The 20,583-nt window shown below is 37.3% G+C and overlaps 1 protein-coding gene across 2 annotated transcripts in view; it reads left to right on the plus strand.

Annotated features, from left to right (window-relative positions):
- The window catches only part of LOC135212124 (peptide transporter family 1-like), a 51,678-nt gene extending 33,740 nt beyond the window's left edge, over positions 1–17,938 (plus strand). For both annotated transcript variants that reach the window (XM_064245523.1, XM_064245524.1), the window contains exons 2-6: positions 8,864–9,124; positions 11,766–11,986; positions 13,081–13,247; positions 13,787–14,583; positions 16,458–17,938. In XM_064245523.1, the coding sequence (XP_064101593.1) occupies positions 8,885–9,124; positions 11,766–11,986; positions 13,081–13,247; positions 13,787–14,583; positions 16,458–17,105 (2,073 nt within the window). In that variant the 5' untranslated portion in view covers positions 8,864–8,884 and the 3' untranslated portion in view covers positions 17,106–17,938. The remainder of the gene's footprint in view (positions 1–8,863; positions 9,125–11,765; positions 11,987–13,080; positions 13,248–13,786; positions 14,584–16,457) is intronic.
- The last annotated feature ends 2,645 nt before the right edge of the window (positions 17,939–20,583 follow it).

The raw sequence follows: 20,583 nt of genomic DNA on the forward strand, positions 1-20,583 counted from the left end.
GCACAGCCTGAAGAGAGTTCTGAACAAAATACAATTAAACAAGTAGAGGAAGTAGAAGAACTAAAGAAAAAATAGAGCATTTGGAAAAGACCAATCAAGAACTCCTGAAACTGGTTAGTTTGGAGACGGAAGTGACAGAACCTAAGTTCACATTAACTGCGATAAACAAGTAATTTCAACCTATGCTAAGTACAACACAGATAAATGCTCTCATAACTAATATCGCTGTCAGTCATTGGAGCGATGAAGACATATCGTCAGCTTTCATTCTCAGAAGCATGAGCACCAAATGCTATTCATATTTGTGAACTAAAAGAGGATTCCCTCTGCCATCAAAAAGTACACTGAACAAACGAGCGCAAAATCTGAAATGTGAGTCGGGTATTTTGCATTCGGTTCCGTCACTGATGAAGGCAAAATCAGAAACAATGACGGAAATAGAAAAACTTGTCGGGATTTCATTTGATGAAATGAATATTGCTAGTAAGTGGAGTTATGACAAAAGGATGGATGTTTTGTATGAATCTCATGATAAAGTTCAAGTGGTTATGTTAAGAGGTTTGACGGGAAGCTATATACTACCAATATGATGAGTCTAATGTGCGTAAAAAACTGATTGATATTATTATAAATGTTGAAAAAGCTGGCTTTGCCGTTGTGGCAATTGTCCATGATCTTGGACCTAATAATTTGCGGGTTTGGAAAGAATTCGGGATTGATCCCCTTAACCCTGAGAAAGTCTTTTTTAAAAGCCCATGTGCTGACAGGAATGTCTTCATATTTGCTGATGCTCCCCATTTGATAAAGTTAATTAGAAATAATTTTCTGGACCACGGTTTTCTTATGGAAAATGGAAATAGTGTATCTGATGCCTGTGTCCGTGAAATGCAAATGAAATCGTATCAGAGTATTCCTTAGCATATAAAATTAATGAAACATATCAATGTAAGTGGCTTACAAAGACAGCGTGTAAAGTAAGTATGCTGTACAGCTACTTTCAAAGTCACGTGCTAAGGCATTGTATTTGAGAAAGGGGCTTACTAGAGAGCAACAATTGGAAGGAAACTGCCGACTTTATAGCTACAGTGAATGAATGGTTCGATGTCATGAATTCCTCTATGATGTTCGGTGACATAAAAGCCCGCAATGCATTTGGGGATAAATTTGGATAACCAGAAAAGTGGTCTACAAAATATGGTTGATGCTATGCTGGGAATGATGGTAAAAAACCCAAAATTTAATTGCCTTTACAAATTCCAAAAAGGTGTGATATTATCTTGCCACTCAATGATTGGGCTACATAACATGCTAAAACAGAGTCATGACATTTCTTTTATTATGACATGGAGATTGAATCAAAACTGTCTTGAAAGTTTTTTTGGATGCATTAGGCAGATGAGGGGTTCTCATGATCATCCCAATGCAGTTAATTTTAAATACAGATTGAAAAACTTTTTGCTAGGTAGGGATATTGAAATTGTTAGCGATAAGCAAACTGCGACAAAGGAAATGAAAACCTTGACCCGTTATCCCATGAAATGGTATTATCTGGACGTGATGGAAACGGACTTGATAAATCTTTCCATGACAGGGAACTGGCCTTAGAAATATGTATGACAAACATCATTTTTAGAGACCTGGAATTTGATGTGGATCTTAAGAATGACGAAATGTTCTCTGAGGAAACAGAATTTGCTAAATGTCAGAAATCAGGAGACACCACGGGATCTGTTATCAAGGAAGAGTCCTTAAGATATATCGGTGGATATGTAGTGAAAAAGTTTTCCTTTAAATATCCAAATATAGGGTACATTGTTAACAGCAAGACGTCAGAGACATGGGTCCATTATATAAGTGAAGGAAAACTCTATGCATCATCAGACGACTTTTTCTCTAAACTAAAAATTTGTAGAGAAATTTTTACAGCAATTCATGGCTATGGTCTTAGACCAGGAACGGAATGCATAAAAACAATGGCTGCTGAAATGAAATCTGCTGTCGCTGGTGTTCCTGACGAGGTTGTGGAATTTTTTGCCAAAATATCAGTGTTTTTTAGAATGCGGCACCTCAACATTATTGATATGAGTAAAAAGAAACAGAGGACTTGCAGGAGTACAGTAAGAAAAACCATGAAAACAACAACTTAGTTTTTCCCCTCGGGGTCCACACCTGGCTCGGTGAGAAAAAAACTCCTGCATATCTCAATTCCATCACCATTAAACTGTCATCTTTGTTCTGTTAATCTGTTAGGATTAAAATGAGAGTTCATTGTACCAAAACAACTTTCTATATGTTAATCCTTAACTCGTTGTGTAGATTTAGTACCAAGGACAACTTTCTCTACGTTAATCCATACCTCTTTGGTTAGGGATAAGTGACAGTCAATACATTACAGTATTATGAAACTTTGATGTATGGTGTGCCATAAGGAAAATCTGTACTTTAAGTAAAACAAAATAAAAGTATTTGTACCTTAAGTATTTTTTTGGAAAGGTACCCTTGCATCGTGTTACTACGTATACCTGTCTGAGTCAGTGCTGTAAGGGGAGACTGTTCGTAGCGTGACGACATGCGCAGAGGGAACGTATTTTCGCTCGCTGATGAGCCGACCTCGCCGAGTATATTTAAAGGACCTTGATCGTTCCTATAAGACGGCGGGAAAACCACGGATGGAGGGAATTTCTTTCCAACTGTGAACTGCCTCGCCTTGGCTAGCGCCTTTGTATTTCTTTCGTCTATTTCTCATTATTCGCTGTGGATGAATGGATTAGGAAAATGGCGTTTTGGGACTGGGGGAGGTCAGTCGTTGATGGAGAAAGGTCATAATCGAGTTCATGAATTTCATCTTTTTTTTTTTGAAAGGTTTTGGAGAAATAGTCACCTGCGAACTATCTCTTTCTGTGTTTGTGTGTATCAAGGCCAATACAGTACTATATTGGCCTTGGTGTGTATGTGTGTGTAAGCTCTCTCTCTCTCTCTCTCTCTCTCTCTCTCTCTCTCTCTCTCTCTCTCTCTTTGAATGTGTGTTTAGGTGTAGGAAACATTTTTCTGAACTTTTCTTTGAAGTGTTCATTTTTTATTCAACAGCTAAAGGATTATGTGGTAGTGACTCATACTCTCTCCTTCTCTCTCTCTCTATCGCACGCGCGCGCGCGTGCGCACAAACCAGCGACATAAAGTTTGCAAACCACCAATCTTGCCTGACATCTAGGGAGTTTTGCGTTGGCGAAATACAAAATTGGTCTGGAGTACTGCTCTGTCACTCACAAGGACGAGCTGCAACTTGGCTACGAACAAGTTTTATTAAATTTATTTTTCGTACTTTGTTTGAGATTTGTGTAGACTTTTATGACGAATTAGCGAGAAATGGCAACTTTATTTAATGCCTAAAAAATACATTTCGTTTGAAATTTCTCAGCATTTTACTTAGTGATGACACGTAATCATGCCATGATAGTGTTATACGTTTGTGTGGAACATGCAAGACAAAGACAACGCTGGCAACGTTTGGCCTCAACAAATAGGAAGAGAAATGTCAAGCGAGCATTGGTTTTACCCAGATATGATCAGTAATCCATTTACAAAAAAAAAAAAAAAAAAAAAAAAATAAAAAAAAAAAAAAAACTGCGTTTGGTCGTTAAAAGTTTAGCAAAAACTTGTTCAAGAGAAGGAAAAAATGGTGGCGTTTACCTGGGCCTTTACTTGGCATCTTGTTATGAGTTGCCATCGGTTTTAAACTAACGGTGCTCGTGAGTATCCTTGGATATAATTGACGCTAAATAATGTTTTCTGAAACGTAAGTAAGAATTGGGTACCTGAGATTTTCCTGGGGTGCGGAGCGCTGCAAATTGTCAATATTAACGTGTACAACAGTCTGAAGAAGTTCTAAATTAATTTGAACATAATATATATAATAGAATGAATATTTCAATACAAGTAACAATAATAAAAGTAAAAACTAAAATGGTAAAATAAATTTAAAAACGATTGTTAAGGTTTCAAAAAATACTTTACTTTTTTGCCAGCAAATTTCCAAAGTAATACATACATTATATATTTATATATTATGTGAATGTGTGTTTGTGCGCAATTATGTGTAGAATAACATAAATATATTACTCCAGTTGATTTTGCTCTCTCTCTCTCTCTCTCTCTCTCTCTCTCTCTCTCTCTCTCTCTCTCTCTTAGTGTTTAAAACGGGGTCAATAACCGAGATGTTATTATGGCAGTTTTAGTAGGCATAAATCAATCAGTCAATTAGTGTTTAGGAAGCAGTCCCAACGCACTTTTATCTAATACAATGTTCCAAAACCTTCCCTCTATAGTCAAACTAATCATTGATATATTGAAACAAACCTCTTAGTAGCCTCCAAAGCATAAGATAACGGACAAGCACGATTAGATATTTTCAGATGATTGGTATCTTACACGAAGATGTACAACAAAATTAAACACGTGGAGAATGTTTGATAACCACAATTCTTAACCACAATTATGAGTCAGCCTTGCGAGGTTTTACTTTAACGTGTTGCAGTAAAATCAGCTGCAGAGTTTCCGATTAAAATTTCACGCTGGCGCCCAGCAGACGTCTTCAAGGGAAGCTCTTTGAAGTCTTAATCGATATTGTGTCTATTCCTTGGAGGAATAATGGGATGCCTTCCAATAGGACATGAAAGAAAGTATTAGAAAAGTCTGCCCCATGAGTGCCTTTCCAGGAAGGATGCTGGACTCCTGCCAGGCCAAAAGCATCCTCACAAAGGTGGAAGAGTGGGGCGGTGGGGGGAGTTGGCTAAGATTCCTAAGGCAGCATTCTTTTAGGTGGGTCTCCATTCCCTGCGGGTGCCCCAGAGGTCACCTGGGAAAGGCAACCCAGGAGGGGGCCCCTATCATCCGGAATGGTGGGTACCCCAGGGTCTCTCATGAAAGGTAGCCATGAAAGAGGGGCTACGGCTTGGTATCTGGTCTCTTTTGGAGAAAGCAGACCCGAAATAGGTCCAACTGGTTAGGAGGAGCTCTTGTAGGAAAGGCAACCGCGGAGGAGCTCTTGTAGGAAAGGCAACCGCGGAGGAAGGTCTCCCTCCTTGCTAGGCAGGAGTCTCAGGGACTTCTCAAGGAAGGCTGGCCCGAGAAGAAGGCTTGATTACAATTATCTCCTTTAGAATTAGTGGTTCGTAGTGGTTGGTTTCCGTTTACTAACATCAGCAGTTATGACTTGTTAATCAGTTTTTTTATTAAGTTGTATTTTAACATAGAACTTTCGCTATCACAATTGACCCCTGATCTCATTTTCCTGCCGAGATCGACCAGATTTGCTGAACAGCAGCACCAATATGCGGTCAATGAGCCTCGCTGTCGAACTCCTCAGTTCCAGAGGAGTTTTATTCCTCACACCGTTGGACTGCGGAACGGTCCCTGAGGACGCTGTGCAATAACAATATCAGAAGTTCAGGTAAAATACTTTACCACCCTAAAACAATTATCCTCGTACTTTTACAGATTTACTTGATTTTTATCTATTTATCTAATAACTCATTATGGTTGTTTCCTAATAACTGATCTCTTCTCTTTTCATGTCCCACTATCTTACGATCAATAACAATTTTGTAAGTCACAACGCGATCGAACCTAGGACTATAAATTTAAGACAAAAGCACTACCAACTAACCCTCTGTACTAGGGGCATAATGGGCAGCAGGCTACCCACCTTGCATACCGAGACACTGATGGGTCGGGAAGTTGGGTAACACTGGCGGGTATGCAAAGTGTGTAGCCTGCCCAGGTGACACCTCAGCTACAGTTCTTAGAATTCTACTTCTTTTATGACTTGTGTGTCAGTACCCTTGCCTTTTATTTGGGAGTCCTGTGATCGATCTCGATGTGAGTTTGAAATTAACTTCCACTACATATGTGATTGTATCCTTTATTATTATTATTATTATTATTATTATTATTATTATTTCGGAAGAACTTCCCCTTTCAAAGTCACTTCAGCACAACAGAAGTGCCACCTGGGCGTCGTTTCACAGTCTCTGGAGCGAGTGTCTTTGTGGCCGCGGCGAAGAAACTAACCAACTCGAGAGACTGAGAAATGAGAGTACTACACACTCAGAGGCATCCAGACAGCCATTCTGTTTGATGAAGTTTATTATCTTTATTATGATTCATCGTTATTTGCAAGTTTTATCAATGTATTTTCAAAGAACATAATATAGAAAGTTCAGTTATTTTTCCTTCCCTTCAAGTGCCCTCCCAGAAGCAAACATAAAGTTCATCGAAAACATTTGCCCCGGATATAATATATCAGTACTTTAATAAGACATCTCTGCTTTCTATGAAGGAAAATTCTTGGGTGTGACATTATCGTCATTCGAACAAGTTTGATCTTCTGACATATAAAGGATTCGCATGCATGTTCTACATTAATCGTATGCCATATTAGGACCCAATACCCTCCCAAAATGATTCTGATAATTACATCAGTATGGTAATGAAAGAATTCGCTTATGAATTTCCCTAACGTGCGCGCGACCCAAAAGTCAAATAAGGAGCGAAACAGGCTGCAGGTGTTGAGAAGCTGAGGATTTGGAGATCGTTGTATTATACAGGGTGTCCATCAAGTTATGGTGTAAACTAAAATACTTCGTAAGAATACGGGGTAGAATTAATCTGTTAAAAAAAAGGATAAGAAAGCTTGGTGTGCCTAGTTTTGCTGCTCTTCTGATATTTTACTTATTATTTGTTTTTATCAGGTATTTAATAAGATATTTGTAGGTGCTGAGCGTCGGCATCAACCCACCTCCACCATGACAGCCGATTGGTACGAGTGACACACGCAGCTATATTTTTATGAATATTTATCATATCACCGCGTCATTTTATGTAAAGAAGCTTAATTTTTATGTATATAATATGCGACGGTGTTACGGTGATGTGGTAAATATTTACACAGCTACGCGTTTCAAATGTACCAATCGACTGTCATGGTGGAAATATTTAATCAAATATTTAATAAATAGATAAATATATAAAAAAAAATTAGAAAAACTTTAAAACTACACACATCAAGCTTTCTTATTCTTTTCACTGATTAATTTTTTATTCCGTATCGTTACGAAGCTACGAGAATTTTAAATTGCCCCATGACTTTGTGGACACCCTATTATTCAATCTCCCGCTAGGCAAACCATTACTGGATCATTTCAGATTTCGAATATAGCCCACACGAGTCATTCCTTGTCAAATAATCTTCAGGCCACCAGGAGTTTATTTGACGTGCTGGAAATGAACCTCCAATTCTATGAGACAAAGTTCTCTTAAAGCGAAAATTGCAGCCATTTAAATATGCTTTGTCATTTACATTCCTCACATGAAATTAACTCATTTACGATAGTTACAGGAAAAATAATACAATTGTTTATAGTCTACTGGTAGGGTGGAGGTGGGGAGGGGGGGGGGGGTTGATAAACAATGGTTTGAGGTACCCCCTCCCTGGCCCCGGCTACAGCCATATCTTATGATCTGAATGAGTCCTGCCCTACTTCCCGTTCCTTTTCTTCTGTCTTTCTAGCCTCCTGGCCTACCAAGCACATCTCATGTGCAAGGTCAGGCGATGAGCTGAATTTCCTTTTTATGAGCAATAGGCTGAACAGTTTCCTTTCATATTTTGAATTCCCATTATTCAGAGTGTCTATGTAATCTAGATGAACAAGCAAAAAAGACCGTTCATTTGCTAAGGAAGGAAAAGCAGAAAAATATAGAGTAAAAAGACAGTGACTGCGAAAATCAGATGAAAACGATAAAAAAAGGGAGAAAAATAGCAATAAGCAGAATAATAGACACAAATTGACTAAGAGATATAAAAATCATTAATGGCTAAAAAATGACCTTTTTCAAGCCTCAAGATTCATTCGCAGTTTAAGCACAGAGCAAAAACTATAACTCAGGAGAAACAACCAACATCATATTCTGAAATGACTGCTGTCCTCATTAACACGAAAATATGGAGCTGCTCTCGATCAGGAATATATTCTGCATTGATTCTAGAGTGTGACACTGCAATTCTCATCAGAATGGAATGCCTCATCAAGATTTTAACTAGTATTGTAGAGATGATATGCAAAAACCATCAAAACGTCCTCATGACGATTGGCACAGTCAATAGAATAGATTCGCATCATTATAATCTTCTTCCTTACTATCTATGAGAACAGTAGACTGAATAAGTTGCACAATTTCGCCTCATCTTTCTTCCGAGGATAAAATCAGCTGTCAAATACAATTTTAACCATACCCTTGTTGATGTAGAGGACAAAATAAGCTACCATAATCTTAATTAGTATAACCCTTACCTTCCCAGAGGACCGAAGAAACTGCCATATAACTAGAATAACGCTCCCTTTCTTGGATAACTATGAAAAAAAAGTAATCATAAAGCCCAAAAGAAAACTGCAATATATAAACAAAATATGTCTTTCATCTTTTACGGGGGACAGCGAAGAGAATAAACAGTGATATTTACAATTTTCCGTTCTTCTTCCTCTCAGACTCTTTCTTCTTCTTTTGAGATCGCTTTTCTTTTCGGATGGTTCTTCTTCTCATCGCGCTTTTCTCTTCAGCCTCGCTCTTCTTTTCAGATTCGCTCCCCTGCTTTTCAGACCACTCATCTTTTCAGACTCTCTCTTATATGTGTTTTAAGAATGATCCATCCTGCTCTTCTTTTCAGAGTTGCTCTTCTTCTCAGACTGCTTTTTACCTTTTCAGATGCTGTTCTTCTTTTCAGACGGCTCGACTTCTAATCTGCCTCGCTCTTCTTTTCATTATTGTCCAATTCTTCTTCTTCTCATACCGCCCTTCTTCTTTTCAGACCGAAGGACTCGCTTCAAAGATGGCGGAGGACAGCGCACAGGCAAAACTGCCCTACCCAAGGTCGGCCTTCTTCGTTCTGGTCGGATACCTGCTGGAGCGTTTCGTCTACTATGGGCTCTTCGGCGGCGCCGTCTTCTACATGCAGAGGGTGCTGGGCTTCACCTCGTCCTCGGCCTCCACAGTCAAGGCGGTCATGGAGGGCCTCATTTATATGGCTCCCATCGCTGGCGCCGTTTTGGCCGACACCTATCTGGGAAAAGTAAGTGTCGTGGATCGATTTCTTTCCGTAAATGCAGTCATAATTCGATTTTTTTTTTTTTTTTGTATTCTCTGAAATACAGAGAATAGAATCACAGTAAAAATCGAGAATTGTTATTGTCCGTGAACAGTAAAAGCTATAGTATACAGAACAAAATCAAATGAATGCTTTAAAATTTACAGCATTGATTTGATAACATATTCCCGAAAGTGTGCATATAGGTAAATGAATGTTCAGTACTTCTTCATTTGTTTCATAAAAGAGTGAATAGAATCAGACAAAATGCACGTAGGATTCCATGAGGCTGATTTTGTAATATTCACGTAATGCAATGAATTTGATCCAGCAAACAGTACCCTCATGAAATATAACAAAACACAGCAACTGTTTTTTTAATGGATGTAATATCTCTATAAAATAATTAATAGAATTAATAGACAATACTTCATAAGTTTTGTTTTGTGAGTGCCTCGAAAAACATTTAATAGAATCAGACAGGCAATGTCATAGTTTGTGAAGTTAATTTTGTAACACCTTAAAATAAGCAATAGAATTAAATGAGCACAAAATCCTTGCAAAATAACGACAGAATCAAAATTAATACAATCAATACTTTTTGGTATATTTTGTGAACATAGAAATATGTCAATTCTAAACAGTCTATATTTTATAACATTCCTGTACACGCGAATGGGCTCAATTGAAAACAGTATTTCAGACCATCAATGTAAAACAGTGAATAGAGCCAAGTCACCCAGTCTATTAATATTATTACCAGGAACCCAAACTCTGTTCATTTTTCTCAGGACCAAAAGAAAATCCGAAGTCATGAATTATTTTTCAGTGAATACAATCAGTATTTCATAGTAAAGATTTATATGATCTCCCAAATCAGTGGAAAGAATCACATCATTAAATGGGTTTTGAGTAAGAACGCCATTTGTAAACGAAGTAATGCTATTCGTTTTTTTCAAAATCCGGAAACATCTTCAAAGGGCCGAACGATACAATTCGAGTCTAATGATGAAAGTGGAAATATCATGAATTAAATCATATAGTTTGTATCTATTCTTATTACATTTCAACACTTACATATATGTATTACTTCACCTTTAGAACATTTTTATGGATACACTTTGCAAAAATCAAATGGCATAACACCTCAATAAAAAGATATTCACCTTTGTTTCATTAGATACCTGGGTTGACTACTATGGGATATTTGAACTTGCATTTAAACAGTCCCATTATTTCCTCTAAATATCTTTTTATGATTATTTTTGCTGAAAGGTGACAAAAGTTCAGCCATGCAACTCCACAGTACTACCTACGTACTTTTCATCACTGACTTTGAGTTAACCCAGATAAGTTAGGAGGGGTATTAGGTTAACGTAAAATAGTTATTACTGGGAGGGTTCCCGAACACGGTGGTTTCAGCTACATTGGTAGAAGTTGAGTTATCCTTCCCTGGATATAATAAAGTTAACTTAAATGTAAACAAGGCTGATTGAAACTAACAAAAGTAATAACTATTTTACGTTAACCTAATAAGGGGATATATTATTCCCTTAAAGAATTGTCACTACAAAGCCTTGAGAGGTTGTAGTGACAAGCGTGTCCAAAAAAGAGCAAAGAATTCAAGAAGTTAAGAGGGCATTGTGGCTATTATAATTTCTATATATATATATATATATATATATATATATATATATATATATATATATATATATATATATGTATATATATGTGTGTGTGTGTGTCTGTGTGTGTGTGAGTCTCTCTGTGTGTGTATATCATATATACGTGTACGTGTAAGTACACATCATAAAAATGGGCCACAAACAAGTAAACTTCTTTATTAAATAGCCAACCAATTTCCTAATATTCATGCTTACAAACATACGCCGGCAAATATGCAAATCGTGACAACATACTTTGTATGCAAATTCGAGGTCATTTAATATGTCTATTCTTGAGTTATTTACCGATGAACGAGGTCAAGGTGACTGAAACACATCTTGTGAATGCACGGTCAGACTTAACATGCCACAGTTGGTAGAGACTCAAATTTCGCTATATCATCATAATTCTTTGTAAAAGCTTCTAATATGCAGTACTACGTATATGGCCTTTTGCTACATCATCTTCACAATTCGGACTACTGAGCAGGGCGTTATTTCTTAATTATAGTTAAAAACCTTGAATAATAAGATTTCTGTCATAACTTTTTTGCTTGCCTTATGCAGTTTTATACTGGGTGAAGTGACTTTAGCCCAATGATTTACGAAGATTTATTTGGCTTTCACTTTTCTTTGTGGGACAAGATTGGTTTTGGAAAAATGCCCGGGCGGTCCGGTCTCTTTAGAAAAAAAATATGTAAGGAAAATCATATCAATGCTGGAATTTTTTTTTCCCCAATTCTCCATAGAAAAGTAGGACTGACCTTGGTTATACATCATAGTTTTCCAATGAAAATGCACTGAACGCAGTGCATTATACAGTAATCTCTGTTCTGTTAAAATTTACATATTTTTATTTTCACAAAAATGGTGCCAAAATATGAACAATTATTTCCATGAAACAAAAGACTGCATTAGTCTGAAGTGATGAGCGGTGTCCAATGACATTCTTTCTTCCACAGGCAAGAACGGTGCTCATAATGTGCTGTGGATATACCGTAGGCGCCGCCATCTTTACACTCTCATCAGTCACGCCAATAATGAGCACCATCACAGCTGCCAAATTCACTGGTATCATCGGTCTCCTGGTACTTGGCATCTGTGCGGGATCAATGAAAGCTGTCTACTCTTCTCTGGGCGCTGACCAGTTCAAAGTACCAGAACAGAGAGAGGAGCAAAAGAGGTGAGATATTTCTTCAGGGAAGATAAAGTGGTCATTATCATTGGCATAGCACTCAGACCACTTATTGGTAACAGGGTTAGAAGAGTGGTAGCGCTTACCAGAAATACTATGGCTAGCAGCCCAAAATCAGGCTTGGAAATCCAGTTAAATTTTGATGTCTGATGTAACTGGCAGTGAGTCACAAAAAGCCTGATAAGGTCATTTCATAGAGAATTCCAGTTTCCTTTACTTAAAATAGATACACCATCTTTGTGCTCTGTATAATCAGACCAGGAATGATATCCCTTACTATTTTCAAGTCCTCATGAACCAGTACAATTCTGATGCACAGCTCCCATCTGCACTGGCGTAACTAAATGGGGCTGAGGGAACAGTGGGTATTCCAGGCGGCAGTCTTGCACTTTTTGAGCAGGTCTGGTCTGGCAGAACTTTGAATTTTCTATTGACTCTGCTGTTGAACAGTAAGCGATATTTGACTACGGTTTCGAGAGTAGGCCAGAGTTGTTGAAGGAGGACCACTTAAGCTTCTGCAGTCCATTCAACGGCTTTGCGAATTCGTGAACACGTCGCAAGAGTAGGCCGGAGTTGTTGAAGGAGAACCACTTGAGCTTCTGTAGTCCATCCAACAGTTCAACCTTGATATCTGTGTTCCAAATATTGTTATAATATTGAGACTGTTCTTAAGCGTCGGAGTAAGTGTTGCCTTCTGCAAGAGAAGCTTCTCCAATTTAGTTAATCAAAAAGCCATCAAAGATCAATAATGAATCAGCTCAGATTGTCAAACCTTGAGATGTCAATAGAGCATGAAAGCAATAATCAGTTGGACTTTGATGTTGTTGTTAGCAAATTCGCTCTAACAAGCTCATAAGATTCCGTTGTAAATCTGTTGTGCTTTTTTAAGCTTTATGAAATAAAATAAATAACCGAGTTGTTAAGGCTTAAAATGTGCATTTGATTTTCACCATGTTAATACTTTTACGCACGGGAATGGGGCGCCACTAATGTTAGTTATACCACTGCCCATCTGAATTACAGATCGCCACTTTATTTTTTTTTCAGTTTTACAATGATTAGCACTGCCCTTAACGTTGCAGATACTTCTATGCCTTCTACTGGATGATCAATGCGGGGGCTTTCGTCGGTCAATTCATGACTGCCCAGATCCGAGATTCAGTGCAATGCTTCGGAGATGATTGCTATTTTCTGCCATTCGCCATCTTAGTAGGCTTTATGGTTTGCTCCACAGCAATATTTGCAGCTGGTGAGTGGAATTCTTTGGGTACAGATAGTGCTACATGTATACTGTAATATATATCTGCATATAAGTAGTGCTGTCAATCTCCAGTGCATGAAATGTTGAATTAGTCATTCACAATTGTTCTTCTAATCTGGAGTATTTCAATCAAGTTTTCTTTCTAGTACTTTTTGTCATTCCTGTCAAATACCTAAGTAGGTACCAGAAAATACATGCATTTATAAATAGTATTTTTCAAACCTAAAGGGGTCATCACTGATTTGGGTAGTATCTGAACCAGTGTCACCCCGTCCTGATTTGTGTCATACAAGTTTTCTAGACTACATAGTCTTCATTACCTTGCTATATAATATAATACGTACTGTATATCTGATAACTTTCTTACATTTCTGTTACTATTGCATTGCATTTCCTTTTCAAGTACATGCTCCTGCTGTGCAGTACCAGCATGATCATATCTACTGTGCATGACATGTAAAGGCTCGCTGGCAAGAAAAGCATCTAAACTATGATTCTAAATTTTGACACAATTCACTGATTTGCAGGTCGATCACGATACATCGAGGCCCCTCCGGATACAATGTTGATCAATGCCATCAAGTGCGCAGGGTATGCTATCCGTAAATCGTGGGATAAACATGATCGCAAGCCTGTAGATCACTGGCTTGACCGCTCCAAAGAGAAATACGACAGTAAATTAATCAAGGATGTGAAAATTACTTGCCGTGTTCTTCTCCTATTTTGTACATATCCCATCTTCTGGGCCTTATTCTACCAAACTTCGACTGGTATGATTTTTCAGGCTAAACGTCTTGATGGCCTTGTAGGCACATACCGTATCCCACCAGAGATGTCATCTTCAATCAATCCTTTGCTGATTCTGACACTTATTCCTCTGTTTGATCTGGTCATTTACCCCTGTTTTGACCGCGCTGCTTTCCTGACGACAGTGACATCCAGAATGATTGCTGGCATGTGTTTTGCGGTCTCCTCCTTTGTTGTATATGCCATAGTTAATGTACAGGTTGAGCAGACTCTTATTTTACCAGACCATGCTCGCATCCATATCTACAATGCGTTGCCTTGTGAAGCCAATATCCAGCTGCCTAACTTTAACGCCGTTTTGGAAACAGGAGGACAGGTGGCTGTTCCTGATTTCTTGACCACAAATGCCCAGGAAATCAAGGCCAACATCGAACCCACATGCCCAACTCCAGACATGTCTGATGTAACTGTAGTAACCTTAGGAGGTCATGAAACTACACTGCTGTTATCGCCAGTTGGAGCAAAATCATTACCACCAACTCTTGAGTATATCAAGAGTGAAGACGCTGAGGCAAAGGTTGGTAAGCTGTGAGCAAAAATTAACCTTTATTGCTATAATGATCATTTTAAATTGGGTAAACTCTAAGAAGACTAACACAGGTTCATCTTGTACACTTTTCATGGTTCAGTCAAGAATCAGTAATGACAAGAAAGTTCAGTTGCCTAAAAGATACATGGAGCACATTCATTTCTTTCCGCAATTAAATTAGCCAGCCACACAATTTAGGCCATTTTATTCTTCGATAATAAACCCTGGAAGTAAACCATATCTACACGACCAAATAATCTTAATAGAATTCAGATAACAATGATAAAATTAATCTTCCTTGATACAACTGGCCAACTTTTTTCTTAATACAATTGACCAACAATGCCTGATAAAATGGTCTCATTATCTGGCACCACATAAGAACCAAAATGGATTAAACAAAACAGCAGCCCTTAGAACATTAAATAAGTGTTGAAATGAGATTCATTCGCAGCCACACAAAAATAATAAAACAAAATGCACTACAAGAGCCCCAGACTAACCCAAACACACATCAATGACACTTTGAGTAAAATATGAAGCTATTTCAACTCAAAAACTACACAGTGAAAACGAAATGAACTGAAAAATAGAAAATAACAGAAAAACAGACAGATACTAAAGAAAATATTCCATATTCCCTCTAACTAACACTGATGCATGTATATATCATTTGAAATGTAAATGATGTATGAACACATAATATATTTACTAAACTCATACAGTTATTTAAAAAAGTGGACAGACAATCAGTAATGATTGCATACTCACCATACCTTGCAATAAGTACAATACCAACGATATACACATGATTAGCTAAACTTAGCAAAAGGTTTTTAAAGATAAGGAAATCCTATACTACTGACATAGGAAAGAAGAGGAAAATGACATAAACAGAAATCCCTCATGGCCACATCCAACATACTAATAATAATTGATCATTCTCAAGTCTTTCCAACTGAGTAGGCCAGAATGTGAGCAAGTGTTTGTAAGTCTAAAAGTTTAATTCACTTTATACGTATATAAATAAAAGATTTTTAACATTGTTAAAATGAACAATGGACTTCATAAACTTTATTTTCTTATTAAAAGTTAGTATGAGTAGCTTAGAACTATCAGCTCTATATCCCTAAAAAATGAAGATTACATAATGTATTACGAACATATATTACAGTATTTTCATAACAGACAAATTTAAACTGTCTTGCAACGCAGGAGAAATAAATTATGTACAGTTCACAGAAACCTCTATAGTCTAATAAAACAACTAAAGTAATGCATAATTTTATTTAGTTTTATAAATAAGTTCTACATTATTTACAGGACTATGTCTAATGCTGTAACTGTTTTGCACGATACAGCATTATCGTAAGTACAATGTCAAAGTAATAAGCAACTAACAAGCAATTAACAACCATATTCCTTAATATTAATATTTTTTAATTCCTATCAGAGATAACATAAAAGCATCCAAAAATTTGTCAGTTATTAACACATTCAGTTGACTGAAACCAATGAATCTTTTTCTTTTATTAAATTCCCGGATTCAAATTCAGATTTAATTTCATGTTAACTATTTCTCATTGACAGCTATGACCCTCGTTTCTTGAATATCATTCCTGTGCTCTCCCAGTTTTATAAGAACACTAAATATAAAATTATGACCTATAAAACTATTCATTGCAATATCACAGCATATAGTTTAAGTAACAGGACAATAAATTCAGACTGTTAACAGTATTTCTGAATTTACTGATTTGCAGATTTGAGTTGTAAGTCTAAATATACAGTACGTATTGTCCTTTTGCAACCTATATTCATATACTATTTTCCTTAGTAAACACTCATTTTCATTTTTCCAGGTGCGCATATTAATCACAACGCCAGATGTTGAGAACGTCACATTAAAGTATGATACCCTGGTACAACAATTTCAGGTAAAAGATGGAATGACTCTATTCCAAACCATTAGCCCCCAAGAGTACAAGGTCTACTTGGGAGAAGTTGAAGTAGGTGATTCTCCGATCCACCAGGATGGTGTTTACGATGTTGTTTTGACTGAAACGTCTCTGTTTGTGTTCCCAGTTACAAAACCTGCTTCGGTTCATATGCTATGGCTCATCCCTCAGTATTTGCTCCTGACGATTGGAGAAGTTCTCTTCTCAGTATCTGGTATGGACTTTGCCTACTCAGAAGCTCCAACAGCTATGAAGTCCGTTCTTCAGGCTGCTAACCTCTTCACAATCACTGTAGGCCTATGGCTATTTGCTGGCCTGACAAGTCTGAGCTCTGCCACAGGTGCGTTCCAGCACCGAGCCTCTCAAGAAGCCCTTCTTTATGCGGGTCTTATGGCAGCCAACACGGTCATATTTGTTCTTCTCCTACGATGGTACAATAGAGTGCCAAAGGACGACGGAGAAGAAGCAAATACTGTGGAAGAAAATGAAGACAAACAGCCACGAGCAATGGCTGCTGACAACAAAGCATTTGTTGAGGATGATGCAGTGTAGGGTAATGAGATTTTGGTTGCATTTAAGGAATTCAAATGAAAGACATAATGCATTCACGAAATGTGATATATATGCATTACCTACCTATTTTAGGTGTCTAGACTGATATACTGCTGTGTATAAACACATACTACATGTGTGTAGGGGTAGTATATCACTCGAATTTTCTGTGATACAAGGATAAGGTGTTACGAGAAAAGATAGAAATATAAGACCAATGACTTTGTTTTGTCAACACTTCACAAGTCCCTTTTCATCAAGACCCTGACTAGAGAAGCAGCAGTACAGGAAAGTGTACCAGGCTATTGACAAATGGTTTTATGTCAGGCTTAAAAATTTGGTCATGTTCACGTTACGAATAATATCTAACTTTAGACATCTTGAGCTGATATCTATGTGAAGTGTTGGTAAACATAGCCCTTGGTGAGTATTCCCAAGCCACAACTATTAATGCATTTACGGCATATGCAAATATTGCTATGTACATGCGATAATTGGTAGGCATTTCAACTTTAGGAAGAATAGCATTTTCAAAAATATATTTTGCCATCTTTTATAAATATCAATAAACTATTTAGTAACTGTAAGGCACATGAGAAAGAAGGGATAGTTTTGCAAAAATTCTTTGGAAACACTGTTTTTGAAGTACTGTCCCCATTAGTTGCGTAAAGATATGTAAATGTGAATTGAGGCTGTAAAACAGCTTCGTACCATATGTATTTGTTATTTCATACTGTTTGTATTTTTGGCCATGCAACTGGTGTATATACATATATAATATAAACTTCACATTTTACTATCATCACTAAAAGACTTATAAAATGAATACAGTATTACGGAAATGTAAATATTTTACATGTTATAAATAAAAAGTAAAATACATAATGTTTCTTGAATACGAACCTTCACGCAGCACAAGTATGATTTAATTCTCAACTCAGTGATAATAGCAGTAAGTAATACACCACAATATTTTTTCCTCGTATAATTCCTGTATAGCATCAAACCAAATAGTACAGTATATAAAAAAGCAAGTTCAGTGGAAGATGAGCAGTCTCTGATTCTGTAATCTTTGGTGTAACTAAGTTTGGAAATTTATTGCGAGTTGTCCATCTGTAAATCAGTAGTTTGCATAGACTACTTGAAAATAGGACTAGCGACTCCGATGCTCGGGTCCCAAACGGGAATAGCGCGCCCTTTGACAAACGCTCTTACTTTAACTTTTTTGTTGCTGTTTACTAAAGTTTTGATTAAGAAAAAGTAAAGCCTTTTATCACTGTTTTCTAATAAACATCATTTAAATATTTTGTTAGCAAAGCTTAGGGTTAAAAAAAAAAATGTTTTTTTTGTTGTTGTTTACTCTAATTGCTGTTACGTTTTCTTATAGCATCATGCTTGACCATTTGGTGCAAACGCTGAACTCACCAGCAACAAGGACATCCTTGACATCAAAGTAAAAATTTCCACCAAACCGCTGCCTGGCCTGTCCAAAAAATTTCTCGAGAGGATCTTGAGAAAATACGGAAGGCAAAACATATTTAAAGTTTACATTGGTGTCAAGGATGTTCTTGTTGCTGGTAAAATTCAGCGTTTGCACCAAATGGTGAAGTATGATGCTATAAGAAAACATAACAGCAATTCGGACCACCATGCACCCCGGTGCTCCAGTTGTGAAGATGAGCATTAACCTTATAGAAAGTTTCCAAATTTGCATCACTGGAGAATCACTTGATACCTCAGATCCACTGAAACAAAAGGTTGTTTTTATTGCTGGTTATCTTCCTCATAAATATGGGGTATCAGGTGCAAGTGAAGGTAACATTCAAGGGAATTTTTAGAGGAACTGAATCGTGGTGGCCTTTGTGCTCCTACACTTGACATAGGGTTCTTTGTTCAAAGGTATTCCATTTGTTTGAGAAATGATTGATTCTTCTTTGGCAAAAAAACAAGAGAGCTTGTCAATCTCTCGAAAATATTTTGTTCAAGACATTTTAAACAATTCTGATCCAGAGAATGAAGGGTTGCTTGAGACGACGAGGACAGATATCAAATTAAGATTAAGGGGTAAGTGAAAATATGAATTTAGATATTTTCTTTATTTTTCCACAGCATTTTGCACTGATTTATTTTTCCTTATATCTTGGAACTAAAATACTACGTAAATTTATATAGCCCTGCCATATCCACGATTATTGGTTTTTCTTTTCCTGTAATTGATATTTTTTCCTATATTGGTATCATAGTTTTATCCTTCTTATATCTAATTATTGTACTGATTTCATGTATTAAAATTAGAGTAAAACACACACACAAAAAAGAAAATCAAAATTTCTTTTACCCTAAGCTTTGATAACAAAATAACATTGAAATGATGATTATTAGAAAACAGTCATAAAAGACTTTGATTTTTTAAAAATCAGCTATCAGATAAAAACACATAAGAAGTAAACAACAACAAAAAAACGTTAATGTAAGAGCGTTTGTTAAAGCGTGCTATTCCCGTTTGGGACCCAACCTTGAGGATCCGAGCATCGGAGTCGCTAGTCCTCTTCTCATGTAGTCTATGGTAGTTTGTCATTTCTGAAGCCCAAAGAGGAAGGGTGACAAAGGAAAACTGTTAAGCAACCCTGGCTCCTTAAGCTTGGGGTTTGTTTGTTTGTATGGTGTTTTTACACTGCATGGAACCAGAGGTTATTCAGCAACGGGAACAACGGCTTCATGCGACTTCGAACCACTTTGAGAGTGAACTTTTATCACCAGAATACACATCTCTTGCCCCTCAGTGGAATGTCCGAGAACCGAACTTGCGCCCATTTGACAACATCCTTGAGAGAGAGAGAGAGAGAGAGAGAGAGAGAGAGAGAGGAGAGAGAGGGTGGATGGATGGTTGATGATTGAATTAGCTGTTGGTGAGTTCTGGGTTGTCTGCTGGTGCAGTTGGTGTTAGTTGTTAGGATCAGAGTTTTCAGTCAGTCTTGGGTCAGAGCCTGTGATGATCAGTAGTGTCGGCAGCAGTCTGTGAAGAGTGTTGAAGGCATTGAAAGTCAGTTAAGTTGTGTGTTATTGATTTGTTGTTAAGCTTGATATTGTTTGCTTTAGAGTTGTTGTGCCTGTGTTGTTAGATTTGTTGTGCTTGTGAGTTCCTGTTGGGTTATATGTGAGTTGTTATAGTTGAGGGTTGTTGTTGTTGGGGAATTGTTGTGGTTTCTTGGTGTGGTTGTGAGTTGTTGAGGGTTGTTGTTGGTGAGCTGCTGTGATTCCTTGGTGTTGTTAGTGGGTGTGTGTGTTGCCTTTTTGTGTTGTTGTTCTTTGTGTTAGTGATTGTTTGTGCAGTGGTCTTTTGTTGTGCTTGTATTCCTTGTTTGTTGTTGTGTTGTTGAGTTGTGGTTGTGTTCCTTGTTTGTTTGCTGTGTTGTTGAGTTGTGGTTGTGTTCCGTGTTTGTTATTCTGTTGTTGAGTTGTGGTCCTTGGTTGTTGT

This window comes from Macrobrachium nipponense, chromosome 40 (assembly GCF_015104395.2).
Source record: "Macrobrachium nipponense isolate FS-2020 chromosome 40, ASM1510439v2, whole genome shotgun sequence".
Taxonomy (NCBI): Eukaryota; Metazoa; Arthropoda; class Malacostraca; order Decapoda; family Palaemonidae; genus Macrobrachium; species Macrobrachium nipponense.